The sequence below is a fragment of the Nerophis ophidion genome, linkage group LG19 (genome assembly GCF_033978795.1).
Source record: "Nerophis ophidion isolate RoL-2023_Sa linkage group LG19, RoL_Noph_v1.0, whole genome shotgun sequence".
In the NCBI taxonomy this organism is placed as follows: Eukaryota; Metazoa; Chordata; class Actinopteri; order Syngnathiformes; family Syngnathidae; genus Nerophis; species Nerophis ophidion.
The window spans coordinates 36853910-36871500 of record NC_084629.1 but is presented as its reverse complement, the minus strand read 5'-3'; the positions used below and the strand labels follow the sequence as shown (position 1 = coordinate 36871500).

Here is a 17591-nt window from a genome sequence, read left to right as displayed (position 1 = left end):
TGTGTGTTCTTGTATTTATACCCTTCTAGAGAAAACCAAAAAGGAAAAGTGCCTTCCATATGAGGAGGTGTTAAAAAGTGATGACAGAAATTTAATAGAGAATGTCTCATTTGCACCCTGGTAGTGAAATCTATTAACATGAGGGTGGTCCCAAAATGGAGGGATTTTTTTAAATTGACTGGTGTCGGTTTTAAAAGTATTCCCCCTTCTGGGCAACATACGAAATAACAAGTGTGTGTTAAAATTTGAAGTGTTCCCTATGGCGAACATATGTAATTACATGTGGGTGTAAGAAATTGAAATAAACCCTCTCTGGCAAAAATTAGTAAAAAATAAAAAATATATATATATAAAAACATGCTGTAATAACAAAGTAAATAAATGAAGATTAAAACTAACAAATTACTAAAAGCAGTCTTTCTCTCTTATAAAATTGGGAACAATTTCTCCTATTCTTTCTGTTTTAGTAATATGGCAATATATTCGAGCAAAATTATTACTTTTTTATGTAAATGTATTACTTTGTAATGCAAAATGGTGACAACTGTCATAAAAAATTCTGACTTTTATCACAATATTGCCAATTTTGTAGTTGCTTTTATAAAATAGCGATATTTTTGGAGTAAAATGATGTCATCATTTCACTGGTAAAATTCGGATTATTATTATGTTGCCAACATTTTAAAGTTTTATTATAAAATTGTGACTTTTGTCGAGTAAAATTACGACTCTCTTACAATGTCTCGACTTTTTTCTTATAACATTGGGAAGAATTTATCATTTTCTTTCTGTTTTTTGTAATATTGAAATATTTTCTCGTAAGATTACTTTTTATGTATAATTATTATTTTTTTATGAAAAATGCCGACATTTGTCATAATAAGATTCTGTTTTTTAATCACAATTTTTTTGTTGTTATTGTAAAATAGTGACATTTTTTAAATAAAATAGTGACTTTTGTAATCATTTTGCAAAAGTTAAATTCGGATTATTATTATAATGTTGCCAACATTTTAAAGTTTTATTATAAAATTGTGACTTTTGTCGAGTAAAATTACGACTCTCACAATGTGTCGACTTTTTTCTTATAACATTGGGAACAATTTATCATTACTTTCTGTTTTTTGTAATATTGAGATATTTTCTCGTAAAATGATTACTTTTTATGTATAATTATAATTTTTTAATGAAAAATGCCGACATTTGTCATAATAAGATTCTGGTTTTTATCACAATTTTTTTGTTGTTCATGTAAAATAGTGACATTTTTGGAGTAAAATTATAACTTTTGTCATAATTTTGCAAGGTAAAATTCAGATTACTGTTATAATAATGCCAACATTTTAAAGTTTTCTTATAAAATTGTGACTTTTGTCGAGTAAAATTACGACTCTCTCACAATGTGTCGACTTTTTTCTTATAAAATTGGGAACAATTTATCTCCAAAAATCTCACTATTTTACAAAAACAATAACAAAATTGGCAATATTGTGATAAAAGTCTGAATTTTTAATGACAAATGTCAGCATTTCGCATTAAAAAGTAATAATTTCACATACAAAAGTAATACTTTTACGTAAAAAGTAATAATTTTACGAGAATATATTGCAATAGTACAGAAACAGAAAGAATATGATAAATTGTTTCCAATTTTAGAAGAAAAAATGTCAACACATCGTGAGAGAAAGACTGCTTTTATTTCTTTGTTTTGTTTGTAATTGTTTTTTTTTAAAAACTTAATTATTTACTTCAAGTTATTACAGTATGTCTCTCTCTCTATATATACATTTTTTTTAATTAATTTTGGCCATAAAGGGTGCATTTCAATTTCTTAGACCCTCATGTTATTACATATGTTCGCCAGAGGGGGAGCACTTCAAATTTTAACACACCCTTGTTATTTCATATGTTGCTCAGAAGGGGGAATACAGTTGATTAGAAAATCCCTCCTTTTGGGGACCACTCTCATTTTGATAGATTTCACTACCGGGGTGCAAATGAGACATTAGACATACTCGATAAAAGTCACAATTTTATAGGAAAACTTAAAAATGTTGGAAATAATATAATAATAATCCGAATTACTTGGCAAAATGACAAAAGTCATACATTTACTCGCAAAAATGTCACTTTTGTATAAGAACAACAAAAACAAGTAAAATTCGGATTATTATTATATTGCCAACATTTTTAAGTTTTCTTATAAAATTGTGACTTGTCGAGTAAAATTTCGAGTCTTTCACAATGTGTCAACTTTTTCTTATAAAATTGGGAACAATTGAGCATATTCTTTCTGTTTTTGTAATATTGCAATATATTCTCGTATATTTATCAATTTTTATGTATAATTGTTACTTTTTAATGCAAAATGCTAAGCTGTGTCACATAAGGTTCTGACTTTTATCACAATTTTTTTGTTGTTCTTGTAAAATAGTGACATGACTTATCATTTTGCAGAGTAAAATTCTGATTATTATTATAATATTGCCAACGTTTTTAAGTTTTATTACAAAATTGTGACTTTTGTCGAGGAAAATTACAACTCTTTTCATAAAATTGCCAACATTTTAAGCTTTTCCTTTAAAATTGTGACTGTTACTGAATAAAATCCCAACTTTTATCAGAATACTGCACAAATGTCCCGTTTTTCTTGTACATTTTTGACTGGCGTTGAGTAAAATTCTGACTTTCATTATAATCCCGCCACAATTTTAAGTTTTCCTTGAGAAATTTTGACATTTTTCTTGTGGAATTCCAACACATTTTTCACAACAACCTTTCATACATTTGCATAGTATGTATATGTTATTAATGTTGTAAATACTAATCTTTGTATATCTAGAAAGGCTGGTCCTCAAGAAGTAGGCACTTTTTCGGTGGTCTCAAGAAGGTGACGAATACAAGTGTGTGCGTGTGTGTGTGTGTGTGTGTGTGTGTGTGTGTGTGTGTGTGTGTGTGTGTGTGTGTGCGCGTGTGTGAGTGTGTGTGTGTGTGTGTGTGTGTGTGTAAAACCAGTGTGTTGAAGAGTTGCCGTCTGAAAGAGAAGAGACGTTGCAGTCCAAAGATGTTAGTCCACTCCCAGAGCACGGAGCTGTCTTTCGATCTCGTCGTCCGAGATGGTCGCCTTTTTGGACGAGGCGGCGCCCGGGACGTTCTTTCCTGCAGCGGGCGCTCGAACCATCTGCGCACACAAGGAGGTACAATCTATGACAAGACGGAAATCAGGAGTTGTGATTTAATTGCCAATTCAGAAGCTGCGTTCTGTTCCTTGCCCTGCAGCTGCGGTCCGCGCTTATTGGATGGTGTCGGCCAGGGAAATGCAATAACCCAGACAGCCCCCCAGGGGGAGCCGGGCTCATGGCAGATGGGTTGCCAGGCACTTTGAGAGGAAGAAAAGGCGGGGGGGTTGGCGCCACCATGTGGTGTCTACTACACACTCCACTGAAAGGCAGCCAGGGAAATGTAAACTGCTCGGTACTTAAAAGGAAAGTGCACTTTTTGTCTCATCCACAATCCTTGTGTAAAACATGCCTTTTTTATGTATTCTAGGACGTAAAATATGGCAACTAAGAGGTGGCTAACAACGGGAGTACACTCATCCGCCTATATCAGGGGTAGGGAACCTATGGCTCTAGAGCCAGATGTGGCTCTTTTGATGACTGCATCCGGCTCTCAGATAAATCTTAGCTGACATTGCTTAACACGATAAGTAATGAACAATTCCGCTGGTAATCACAGTGTTGAAAATAACGTTGAAATTATAAAACATTCTCATGCATTTTAATCCAACCATCCGTTTTCTATCGCACCTGTTCAAGAAGTTGCATCAATGGTAAGAAGTATTATATTCATTATTGGTTAACTTTAGAATAACAATGTTATTAAAAAGAATAAGAGACTTATTATACTCTAAAAATGTTGGTCTTACTTAAAAATGCACACATTTAGTTGTATTCATCCATCCATCCATCCATTCATTCCTTTTCTACAGCTTATTCCCTTTGGGGTCGTGGTAGGCGCTGGTGCCTACCTCAGCTACAATAGGGCGGAAGGTGGCGTACACCCTGGACAAGTTGCCACTTATACGGCTCTCACGGAAATACATTTTGAAATATCTGACATTCATGGCTCTTTCAGGCAAAAAGGTTCCCGACCCCTGGCCTATAAAGTACTCTTAAAAATTTGTGATATTGTTATTATAAGCGCTAACACGGACGCACTATTTTTAGCTGTTTTGTGATCACAGAGCGCTAACTAGCTCCTGCTGACAAGTTGGTCACGCTAACTAGCATAAACTGACAAGTTAGTCAACGTTGACATCCAACTTTGTCCCGGAAAAAGTGATAAAGACAAGAAAATAAACCGTTTTTTAACCCTTTGTGAGGATTATGATGTAAAGGGGAAGATATAAACATCCAATTAGTCTTTATCCCAGTGAGCAGACATTGTACAGTAAGTGATTGTTTTATTATGTTTGTATATCTTGTATAGCACTTACCAATACTGCTACATGATGCTTAGTCTTTACCCCAGTGAGAGCAGTCATTGTACAGTAAGTGATTGTTTTATTATGTTTGTATATCTTGTATAGCACTTAGCAATACTGCTACAGGATGCTAAGTCTTTATCCCAGTGAGAGCAGACAATGTACAGTAAGTGATTGTTTTAGTGTATTTGTATTTCTTGTTTAGCACTTAGCAATACTGCTACATGATGCTTAGTCTTTACCCTAGTGAGAGCACACATTGTAAAGTAAGTGATTGTTTTATTATGTTTGTATATCTTGTATAGCACTTAGCAATACTGCTACATGATGTTAAGTCTTTATCGTAGTGAGAGCAGACATTGTAAAGTAAGTGATTGTTTTATAATGTTTGTATATCTTGTATAGCACTTAGCAATACTGCTATATGATGCTAAGTCTTTATCCTAGTGAGAGCAGACATTGTACAGTAAGTGGTTGTTTTATAATGTTGGTATATCTTGTATAGCACTTACCAATACTGCTACATGATGCTAAGTCTTTATCCTAGTGAGAGCAGACATTGTACAGTAAGTGATTGTTTTATTATGTTTATATATCTTGTATAGCACTTAGCATTACTGCTACATGATGCTTAGTCTTTATACCAGTGAGAGCAGACATTGTACAGTGATTGTTTTATTATGTTTGTATATCTTGTATAGCACTTACCAATACTGCTACATGATGCTAAGTCTTTATCCCAGTGAGAGCAGACATTGTACAGTAAGTGATTGTTTTAGTGTATTTGTATTTCTTGTTTAGCACTTAGCAATACTGCTACATGATGCTTAGTCTTTACCCCAGTGAGAGCAGACATTTTACAGTAAGTGATTGTTGTATTACGTTTATATATCTTGTTTAGCACTTAGCAATACTGCTACTTGATGCTTAGTGTTTGATAAAACGACAAGTTGGTCAACATTGACATCCAACTTTGTCCCGGAGAAAGCGAAAAAGACAAGAAAAGAAACACTTGTTTGAACCTTTTGTGAGGATTATGATGAATTGTTGATGTAAAGAGGAAGAAATATAACCCCCATCAGGCTGTATTCGAGTAAGAGCAGACATTGTGCAGTAAGTGATTGTTGTATTAAGTTTGTACATATTGATTAGCACTTAGCAATACAGCTACATGATGCTTAGTGTTTGACTGTAGCTGCATCTGTTCAGCACACAGCTTCTAGATCATCCTCCTTATATTCAGGATCAACAAATGAAGTTTCTGGATCATTGTTTGTCCCAAAGTAGTCTTTGTTGTCTCTTATCAAGTCTGCCATAATTAGTAGTCTTGTTGTAGTTGAAGGGAAAGTGAACGTTGTAATGCATCTGTGAAATTAATACGTCACCTTATGTTTAAAATGATCAACATATCTAAATATTACATTTTATTATGATTGTTACTAGATACTACATATATACTTACAGCATGATCAAAATGTGTTAATATTACGTGTTATTATGAAGGTTACTAGATACTACATATGTACTTATAAAACCTTGATGGAGGTTTTTAGATTTTTTTTTTTGAGTGCTCTATAGACTGAATATGGCTGTATTGTTAGCTTTTATTCACGCATAAAGCATAAAAAATATATTCTTGTTTCACAAAAAGATTGTAAATGATAGGAAAAATTCCCTTTCAGGATAAGGCAGAAAAAGAGGAATATTTATTCTGAATCATAAAGACGTCCGTCTTACTCCTCGCTCACGTCGAAGAGTCAACAAATTGTCGAAAGCTTGTGTCGCACAGAAAATGGTTACTTTGGGAGGTCTTGCCTAGGGTGCCGTTGAAACCAGAACCGCCGTTTAAATGATCATCGTTTATCCCAAAGTAGTCTTTGTTGCCTCTCATCAAGTCAGCCACCATTAGTAGTGGCGTTGTTGTTGAAGGGAAAGTGAACGTTGTGTTGCTGCATGCTTAAAATGATCAAAATATGTAAATAATACATGTTATTATGAATGTTAATAGATACTACATATATACTTAGTGTTTATATAAAACATTCATGGAGGTTTTGCATCTTTTTTATAGCGCTTTATAGGCAGAATAGATCAATCTCCATTGGCTCTATTTTTAGCTGACTTTTGCTAATGTTTATTTACGATTTAGAATGCATACAAAAAGAAAACTTCTTCTTGTCTTATATAAGGATTGTGAGTGATAGACAACATTTTAAAAAGTGCAATTCCCCGTCAAACACGATGTGTACCTCAGTTCTTGTCAGTGTACTCAATAAAGTACTACATTTGCATCCTAATTTGGACCTCCTCACCTTTCCTGAGATCTCGATACCAATCTCATCCAGAACTTGGTTGACAATATCCTCGGATTCCTCTTCATCACCGGACTCATCAAAGAGCTCATCTAAAGTGTCATTTACTGGAAAGAAGGACATAAAGGGCGATGGGGGGGACAACAATTTACTTACATAAATTGTAATCATTCATATTCTGAAGTGTGTTTGTACTGTTTGTTCTTACTCATTTCTTCGGTCATGCCCATCTTCATGTTTTCCTTCTGGAAGTCTTGCATAGTCTTCAGGGTCTTCTGAGGATCCATCTTTTTGTTCACCGCTTGCATTGTCTGCAGATATTGTTGTGGAAACAGTTTTAGCCTCAGGCGCTCAAAGATATGATGATGATGTGTTAAGTAATACCAACAAAAGCAGATACAAAATAAAGTGTATTAATTAGTAGGGCTGGGCGATTATGGCAAGAATGTTCATCACAATTATTTACATTTACATTGAAATCACGAAAAATGAGTATTACTGTGCCACCAAAACTCTACTTTAACTATATTTTTAAAGAACTGGATGTAAATTAGTGACGAATAAACACGTAAAAAAGTAATAATAGTAACAACAAATCAATTTAAATAAAAGCAATGTGACTGTGGAGGGAGCTGTGGCCAGCGCTGCCTGCAGGAGCAAAGGTCACTGCCTCCGTCCATGGTGCTGAGGACAGAGCACCGTCAGACGGGGGCATGGCAGTGCTGACGGCGAGACACAGCTGGCAGGTGATTGGATTACACAGGTGGTACGTGGTAATCCAAGCATCTGTTGTCTTTAATAGTAAGCGGCCAGGAGCAGGAGGAGGAGAGAGAGGATACGGACGTGACTGAAAAGGTCACGTTCTGCAGAAGAAAGACTTTGATAAAAACTTATGATAAAAACCTATGTGCATTAAAACTTTGTCTATCAGTGGGACCGTTAAGAAAAGACTTCCACAATGACCATCTTTTTTTATTCAGGTTTTTGCCTTTAACTTCTTTTACCACCATATAGTGGTTTTTATTTTAAGTCATATACAAATTCAGTTGAATATGCTACAAAGACAACATATTTGATGTTCAAACTCATAAAAAAATTTTTTTTTATCAAATAATCATAAACTTTAGAATTTGATGCCAGCAACACGTGACAAAGAAGTTGGGAAAGGTGGTAATAAATACTGATAAAGTTAAGGAATGCTCATCAAACACTTATATGGAACATCCCACAGGTGTGCAGGCTAATTGGGAACAGGTGGGTGCCATGATTGGGTATAAAAACAGCTTCCAGCAAATGCTAAGTAATTCACAAACAAGGATGGAGCGGGGGTCACCAATTTGTAAGCAAATTGTCGAACAGTTTTAGAACAACATTTCTTAACGAGCTATTGCAAGGAATTTAGGGATTTTACCATCTACGGTCCATAAAATCATCAAAAATTTCAGAGAATCTGGAGAAATAACTGCACGTAAGCTATGATATTACAGACTTTTGGTCCCTCAGGCGGTACTGCATCAAAAACCGACATCAGTGTGTAAAGGAAATCACCACATGGGCTCAGGAACACTTCATAAAACCACTGTCAGTAACTACGGTTGGTCGCTGCATCTGTAAGTGCAAGTTCAAACTCTAGTACGCAAAGCCAAACCCATTGATCAACAATATCCTGAAACGCCGCCGGCTTCTCTGGGCCCGAGATCATATAAGATGGACTGATGCAAAGTGGAAAAGTGTTCTGTGGTCTGACGAGTCCACATTTCAAATTGTTTTTGGAAATATTCGACATTGTGTCATCCGGACCAAAGGGGAGGCGAACCACCCAGACTGTTATCGACGCAAAGTTGAAAAGCCAGCATCTGTGATGGTATGGGGGTGTATCAGTGCCCAAGGTATGGGTAACTTGCACATCTTTGAAGGCACCATTAATGCTGAAAGGTTTTGGAACAACAAATGCTGCCATCCAAGCGCCGTCTTTTTCATGGACTCCCCTGCTTATTTCAGCAAGACAATGCCAAGCCACATTTAGCACGTGTTACAACAGCGTGGCTTCGTAAAAAAAAGAGTGCGGGTACTTTCCTGGCCCGCCTGCTGTGCAGACCTGTCTCCCATGGAAAATGTGTGGCGCATTATATAGCGTAAAATACGACAGCGGAGACCCCGGACTGTTGAACGACTGAAGCTCTACATAAAACAAGAATGGGAAATAATTCCAATTTCAAAGCTTCAACAATTAGTTTCCTCAGTTCCCAAACGTTTATTGAGTGTTGTTAAAACAAAAGGTGATGTAACACAGTGGTGAACATGCCCTTTCCCAACTACTTTGGCACATGTTGCAGCCATTAAATTCTAAAGTTAATTATTATTTGCAAAAAAAAAACAAAGTTTATGAGTTTGAACATCAAATATCTTGTCTTTGTAGTGCATTCAATTGAATATGGGTTGAAAAGGATTTGCAAATCATTGTATTCCGTTTATATTTACATCCAACACAATTTCCCAACTCATATGGAAACGGGGTTTGTACATGGCCTCACTTTTATAGTTTGGTGGTTATTGGTTAGGCATACTAACACAGTGTCAAATAAAAAGTAGCAACCATAGAGACATTTTAAACTTGTATATTTTTCACTCATACACTTACTCATCCGTTTCACCTTTACAATCTCAGGAATTTGCATGCACATTGCACATCCAAACCTCTAAAGCAGGCCTGGGCAATTATTTTGACTCGAGGGCCACATTTTGAGAAAAAACTGTCTGGGGGCCGGTATATCTATTTTTAAGAAAACTAATACAAAACCTCACAATAATGTCTGATTGAATGCTAAAAACATTATGACAGACTGCCCTAAAAAACATAATGGAATTTTAAATTTTTCCACGAAGGATAAAACATTGAATATTGACAAAATATGAACGTCACACCCATCTCCATCCACATATTTAACAATCAAGTGAAACGCAACAAAAATGCAACAAAGGGTACAAAATAAACCCTCCTATAACATATGTGATATATCACTAAGCTATAGAACTTTGTCGTGAAAATCTCCTTCCGCGTCTGAGGAAACGCTTCCCACCCACACTGCTTGGTGGCTCGTCTGAGTTGCTGTGATGTAGATGACCATAGTAACTAATTAGATGACCACAGTAACTAATTAGATGACCATAGTGACTAATTACATTACCATAATAACTCATTAGATGACCATAGTAACTAATTAGATGACCATAGTAACTAATTACATTACCATAATAACTCATTAGATGACCATAGTAACTCATTAGATGACCATAGTAACTAATTACATTACCATAATAACTCATTAGATGACCATAGTAACTAATTAGATGACCATAGTAACTAATTGCATGATCATAGTAACTAATTAGATTACCATAGTAACTAATTAGATGACCATAGTAACTAATTAGATGACCATAGTTACTAATTACATTACCATAATAACTTATTAGATGACCATAGTAACTAATTAGATGACCATAGTAACTAATTACATTACCATAATAACTCATTAGATGACCATAGTAACTAATTAGATGACCATAGTAACTAATTACATTACCATAATAACTCATTAGATGACCATAGTAACTCATTAGATGACCATAGTAACTAATTACATTACCATAATAACTCATTAGATGACCATAGTAACTAATTAGATGACCATAGTAACTAATTGCATGATCATAGTAACTAATTAGATGACCATAGTAACTAATTAGATGACCATAGTTACTAATTACATTACCATAATAACTTATTAGATGACCATAGTAACTAATTAGATGACCATAGTAACTAATTACATTACCATAATAACCCATTAGATGACCATAGTAACTAATTACATTACCATAATAACTCATTAGATGACCATAGAAACTAATTAGATGACCATAGTAACTAATTAGATTACCATAGTAACTAATTAGATGACCATAGTAACTAATTACATGATCATAGTAACTAATTAGATTACCATAGTAACTAATTAGATGACCATAGTAACTAATTAGATGACCATAGTGACTAATTACATTACCATAATAACTCATTAGATGACCATAGTAACTCATTAGATGACCATACTAACTAATTAGATGACCAGAGTAACTAATTAGATTACCATAATAACTCATTAGATGACCATAGTAACTAATTACATGATCATAGTAACTAATTAGATTACCATAGTAACTAATTAGATGATCAAAGTAACTAATTAGATTACCATAATAACTCATTAGATGACTATAGTAACTAATTAGATTACCGTAGTAACTAATTAGATGACCTTAGTAACTAATTAGATGACCACAGTAACTAGTAAATCATCCAAAAGCGCAGATTCCAAGCGCTGAAAGACTTAGTATAGTTGAAGACTTCCGGTCTTTAGAAAACATGAGTGCACATCATAATGGCAGCTACAGTTTACATCTTAAAGATCTAAAAAAAAAATATTTGGGAATGTCCAGCGGGCCTGATTGAAAAACTTAACGGGCCGCATGTGGCCCCCAGGCCTTAAGTTGCCCAGGTCTGCTCTAAAGGCTTAGTGGCCACATGCGTGGACAGCACCTTTCAGCTGGTATTTCCAAAATGGTGTACACTACTGCAGTGGTTCTCAACCTTTTTTCAGTGATGTACCCCCTGTGAAAATGTTTTTTTTTAATTTAAGTACCCCCTAATCAGAGCAAAGCCTTTTTGGCCGAAAAAAAGAGATACAGAAGTAAAATACATCAATATGTCATCAGTTTATGATTTATCAAATTGTATAACAGTGCAAAATATTGCTCATTTGTAGTTGTCTTTCTTTAGCTATTTGGAAAAAAAAAGATATAAAAATAACTAAAAACTTGTTGAAAAATAAACAAGTGATTCAATTATAAATAAAGATTTCTACACATAGAAGTAATCATCAACTTAAAGTGCCCTCTTTGGGGATTGTAATAAAGATTTATCTGGATTCATGAACTTAGTTCTAAACATTTCTTCACAAAAAAGAAATCTTTGACATCAATATTTATGGAACATGTCTACAAAAAATCTAGCTGTCAACACTGAATATTGCATTGTTGCATTTCCTTTCACAGTTTATGAACTTGCATGCATATTTTGTTGAAGTATTATTCAAATAATATATTTATGAAGGTTTTTTGAATTCTTGCTATTTTTAGAATATTTAAAAAAAAATCTCACGTACCCCTTGGCATACCTTAAAGCAGTGGTTCTCAAATGGGGGTACTTGAAGGTATGCCAAGGGGTACGTGAGGTTTTTTTTTAAATATTCTCAAAATAAAAAAAATTCAAAAATCCTTCATATATATATTTATTGAATAATACTTCAACAAAATATAAATGCACGTTCATAAACTGTGAAAAGAAATGCAACAATGCAATATTCAGTGTTGACAGCCAGATGTTTGGTGCACATGTTCCATAAATATTGATGTTAAAGATTTATTTTTTTGTGAAGAAATGTTTAGAATGAAGTTGATGAATCCAGATGGATCTCTATTACAATCCCCAAAGAGGGCCCTTTAAGTTGATTATTACTTCTATGTGTAGAAATATTTATTTATAATTGAATCACTTGTTTCTTTTTCAACAAGTTTTTAGTTATATTTATATCTTTTTTTTCCGAGTAGTTCAAAAAAGAACACTACAAATGAGCAATATTTTGCACTGTTATACATTTTAATGAATCACAAACTGATGACATAGTGCTGTATTTTAACTTCTTGATCTCTTTTTTTCAACCAAAAATTATTTGCTCTGATTAGGGGGTACTCGAATAAAATAAATGTTCACAGGGGGTACATCACTGAAAAAAGGTTGAGAACTACTGCCTTAAAGTACCCCCAGAGGTACGCGTACCCCCATTTGAGAACCACTGCACTAATGAACTCGGGTCTTATGGCCGCTTATGTGGACACTTATACTGCCATCTGGTGGTGTCAGAGGAGTATAACATACAATGGAATTTGAAAAAAAAAAAAAAGTGTAAAAATACAAAATAGCATGTCACTACACATGAAGTACACGTATGTGTACTTATGGACTAAGTACATCATATCAAAATACGATTGTTAGTTTTTAATTCTAATTAGGGTCAAATATGCCCAAATAGCAAAGAGAAATTTAAAAAAAGCATGTAAACAAACAGCTTGGGCCTTAAGGCAGGGGTAGGGAACCTATGGCTCTAGAGCCAGATGTGGCTCTTTTGATGACTGCATCTGGCTCTCAGATACATCATAGCTGACATTGCTTAACACCAGACCTGGGCAAATTAGGCCCGGGGGCCACATGCGTTATGCTTTTTAATCAGGCCCACCGGACATTCCCAAATAATTTTTTTTAAATCTTCAAGATGGAAATTGTAGCTGCCATCATGATGTGACAGTGATGTTTTCTAATGACCGTGAATCTTGAACTATACGAAGTAGTTCAATGGTTGAAATATGCTCTTATGCATGATATACTAGTTACTATAGTAATATAATGACTTACTATGCTAATCTAATTTGTTACTATGGTAATCTAAGTCACGGCAGCTCTGAGGAGGCACCAAGCAGTGTGGGTAGTGAGCGTTTCCACAGAGTGTTTCCAGAGCAGTCAACCTGAAATGCGGGTGTCAGGGTCAGATGCGGAAATACATTTTTACAACAAAGTTCTAAAGCTTAGTGATATATATCAGATTGTGAGTTTTTTTCCCCCCTCACTTTCATATTTTGATGTGTTTGTTGCACTTTTGTTGCGTTTTGCCTGATTGTAAAACATGTCGATCGAAAGGTGGTGTTGTCAATATTCAGTGTTTTATCGTTCATAGTTAATATTGTAAATCCCACATTCTCTTTTTTCATGTACATTCTGGGTGTCTCGTTCAGTGAAAAAAATTTTAAATTCCATTCTGTTTTTAAGAGAGTCTCTCTTAACTTTTTTTAGCATTCAATCAGACTTTATTGTAAGTTTTTGTATTAGTGTTCCTAAAAATCAGATATACCGGCCCCCAGACACATTTTTTTCTCTAAATTTGGCCCCCCGAGTTAGAATAATTGCCCAGGCCTGCCTAACGAGATTAGTAATAAATAATTCCGCTGGTAATCAGTGTTAAAAATAACGTACAACATAAAAAACAGTCTCATGCATTTTAATCCATCCATCCGTTTTCTACCGCACCTGTTCAAGAAGTCGCATCAATAGTAAGAAGAATTTTATTTATTATTGGTTAGCTTCAGAATAAAAATGTTATAAAAAAAAAAGACTTATTAAACTCTAAAAATGTTGGTCTTTCTTAAAAAAATGCATGCATTTAGTTGTATTCAGTGTTAAAAGATATTATATGGCTCTCTCAGCCAAAAAGGTTCCCGACCCCTGCCTTAAGGGGGTGTTGTTTTCGATTATAAACGTGAAAAGCCAAAATCAAAATCGTTTAATTGTCCAGCCCTACTATTAAAGTCGCGAGGGGTTTACGAATCTGTTTGAAGACCTAGAAACTGAGACGATAGAGATGCTAACACACAGGATGTCTGCCTCTCCTTCCTTCCAGTCAGATCAAATGTGGCCTACTTTAAACACTCATAAATAAAAACGGCAAAGTCTATTTGGCTGTCATCTGTTTTAATATGAGAAACAATTGTGTCAAAGTCATGATTTTGTGTTACATTCTTGAAATAAGAAATTCTTACTTTAAAAACTAGTTTAATACTTGTAAATGTTGATGACACAGCTTTGCAACATTTGATATTCTCGTTTCAAGCATGTTTTACTCAATATAGGTCATCAAATCTCAGCTACAAGCTGTAATATCTTACTGAGATCATTTAGGACCTAAACACTTAAAACAAGTAAAACACTCTAACATAAAATCTTATGTACGGTGGGGATTGAACCAGGAACCCTCAGGTTGCTGGCACGGCCACTCTCCCAACCGCGCCACGCCGTCCCCAAATGACGTTAAGTCCCAGGATGCCCAAAATGTCCATAACACACCCAGCCGAGTCCCATGGGGAGAGGGGATGAAAGTTGGAAAAGTCAGCAAAAGTCCCAAAAATGTTCAAAATACATACACAGGTTCGAATCCCACAAGTTCCGCCGCCGGTGGGGAGGAAAGTGAGAAAAGTCGGAGAAATGTTCAAAAGTCCCACCCGGGTTCGAGTGTGCACTCAAACTCAAACTCGAACCCGGTTGGGACTCGAACCTGGGTAGGTATTCAGAAAATTTTGGGGGACTTTTGCCGACTTTTCTCATTTTTCCCCCCTACTTCCCGTGGGACTTTGCTGGGTGCGTTTTGGACATTTTTTGTATCCTAGGACTTGTGTGGCCGGCGGCGGGACTCGTGGGACTGTATTTAGGACACAATAGGGACTTTTAACCATTTTGGCCGCCTTTTACCCCTCTTCTTCCCCGCCTTCCTGTGCACTATTGCTGGGTTTGTTTTGGACACTTGGACAAAAATAGTTTCAAGCATATTTTACTCAAAATAGGTCATAAAATGCTGGAAACAAGCTGTAGTATCTTACTGAGATCATTTAGGAGCAAAACCCTTAAAACAAGTAAAAGACTCTAAAAATGTTGGTCTTTCTTAAAAAAAAGCATGCATTTAGTTGTATTCAGTGTTAAAAGATATTATATGGCTCTCACGGTAATACACGTTCAAATATTTGGCTTTCATGGCTCTCTCAGCCAAAAAACTTCCCGACCCCTGCCTTAAGGGGTTGTTGTTTTCGATTATAAACGTGAGACGCCACACTCAAAATCGTTTAATTGTCCAGCCCTACTATTAAAGTCGCGAGGGGTTTACGAATGTGTTTGAAGACCTAGAAACTGAAACGATAGAGATGCTAACACACAGGATGTCTGCCTCTCCTTCCTTCCAGTCAGATCAAATGTGGCCTACTTTAAACACTCATTTTTTAAAACACTGCATCTCGAAGTGCTCTTTTCAAACATTGCTAGTCAACTCCGTTGGCTGAATGCAGAAAGACACTCGGTCTTCATGTGCGGACAACGCCTCGTCGTCCCACCTCATTAACTGAAGCCTTAATTATACCTGACCTCCTCTCTGTTTGCTGACTTTTAACTCGGTAGCAAACATGGCTGCTGGGCTCGTTGTGTTCCTCTCAGAGCTCGTTAGCAATGCCGAGATTCCACTTCACACAGGAACAGATCCCACATTCAAAAACACTAAAATATTGATAGCAACACTGGAAGGAGTTGAGGAACGACATAACTGGGTGACACACATTCTCTGATGAAAGGCATCTGTCATTATAAGTTAGAAACTTATTTTGAAACAAGGTGGAATTTGAGGACAAAAGTGTGAATAATGAACAAAGTACCACATTCAACAATTCAATAGCCAACAATTGATTAGATCTTGTGGCTGTTTTGACTTAGATTTAGTCATATTTACAAATATAAATACAAATATTGCATTATGTTTTTATTTACGATTTACACGCGCCAATTTAACTGGTTTTGGACTACAGCCAGGCCAGTCTAGTACCCACACTCTGTTACTATGAAGCCACGCTGTTGTAACACGTGGATTGGCATTGTCTTGCTGAAATAAGCAGGGGCGGCCATGATAACGTTGCTTGGATGGCAACATTTGTTGCTCAAAAACCTGTATGTACCTTTCAGCATTAATGGTGCCTTCACAGATGTGTACGTTACCCATGCCTTGGCCACTACACTTCAAAAAGTCAGTGTTCAAAAACAAGAAAAAAAAAATACAAAAATGAGGGGTATTTTACTTGAACTAAGCAAAATTATCTGCCAATAGAACAAGAAAATTTGGCTAGTCAAGACTTTCCAAAACAAGTAAAATTAGCTAACTTTAATGAACCCAAAAATACCTCAAAATAAGTATATTCTCACTAATAACAAGTGTACTACTACAGTATATGAGTACAAATTTTCTATTGTTTCATTAAAATAAAAACGGCAAAGTCTATTTGGCTGTCATCTGTTTTAATATGAGAAACAATTGTGTCAAAGTCATGATTTTGTGTTACATTCTTGAAATAAGAAATTCTTACTTTAAAAACTAGTTTTATACTTGTAAATGTTGATGACACAGCTTTGCAACATTTGATATTCTCGTTTCAAGCATGTTTTACTCAATATAGGTCATCAAATCTCAGCTACAAGCTATAATATCTTACTGTGATCATTTAGGACCTAAACACTTAAAACAAGTAAAACACTCTAACATAAAATCTTATGTACGGCCGGGCAAGTCCCAGGATCCCCAAAATGTCCATAACACACCCAGCCGAGTCCCATGGGGAAAGGGGATGAAAGTTGGAAAAGTCAGCAAAAGTCCCAAAAATTTTCAAAATACCTACACAGGTTCGAGTCCCACAAGTTCCGCCGCCGGTGGGGAGGAAAGTGAGAAAAGTCGGAGAAATGTTCAAAAGTCCCACCCGGGTTCGAGTGTGCACTCGAACTCAAACTCGAACCCGGTTGGGACTCGAACCTGGGTAGGTATTCAGAAAATTTTGGGGGACTTTTGCCGACTTTTCTCATTTTTCCCCCCTACTTCCCGTGGGACTTTGCTGGGTGCGTTTTGGACATTTTTTGTATCCTAGGACTTGTGTGGCCGGCGGCGGGACTCATGGGACTGAAACCCCGGGGAGGTATTTAGGAAAAAATAGGGACTTTTGAACATTTTGGCCGCCTTTTACCCCTTTTCTTCCCCGCCTTCCTGTGCACCATTGCTGGGTGTGTTTTGGACACTTGGACAAAAATAGTTTCAAGCATA

The 17591-nt window shown here is 35.7% G+C and overlaps 1 protein-coding gene across 1 annotated transcript in view; it reads right to left on the bottom strand.

Moving 5' to 3' along the window:
- Positions 1 to 17591, bottom strand: part of chmp2ba (charged multivesicular body protein 2Ba) — a 52308-nt gene that overhangs the window by 780 nt on the left and 33937 nt on the right. The window contains exons 4-6 of the mRNA XM_061879916.1: positions 7007 to 7109; positions 6799 to 6905; positions 1 to 3181 (exon numbers count right to left, since the gene is read on the bottom strand). The exon at positions 1 to 3181 is cut by the window's left edge and continues 780 nt beyond it. Of these exons, the coding sequence (XP_061735900.1) occupies positions 3068 to 3181; positions 6799 to 6905; positions 7007 to 7109 (324 nt within the window). The 3' untranslated portion in view covers positions 1 to 3067. The remainder of the gene's footprint in view (positions 3182 to 6798; positions 6906 to 7006; positions 7110 to 17591) is intronic.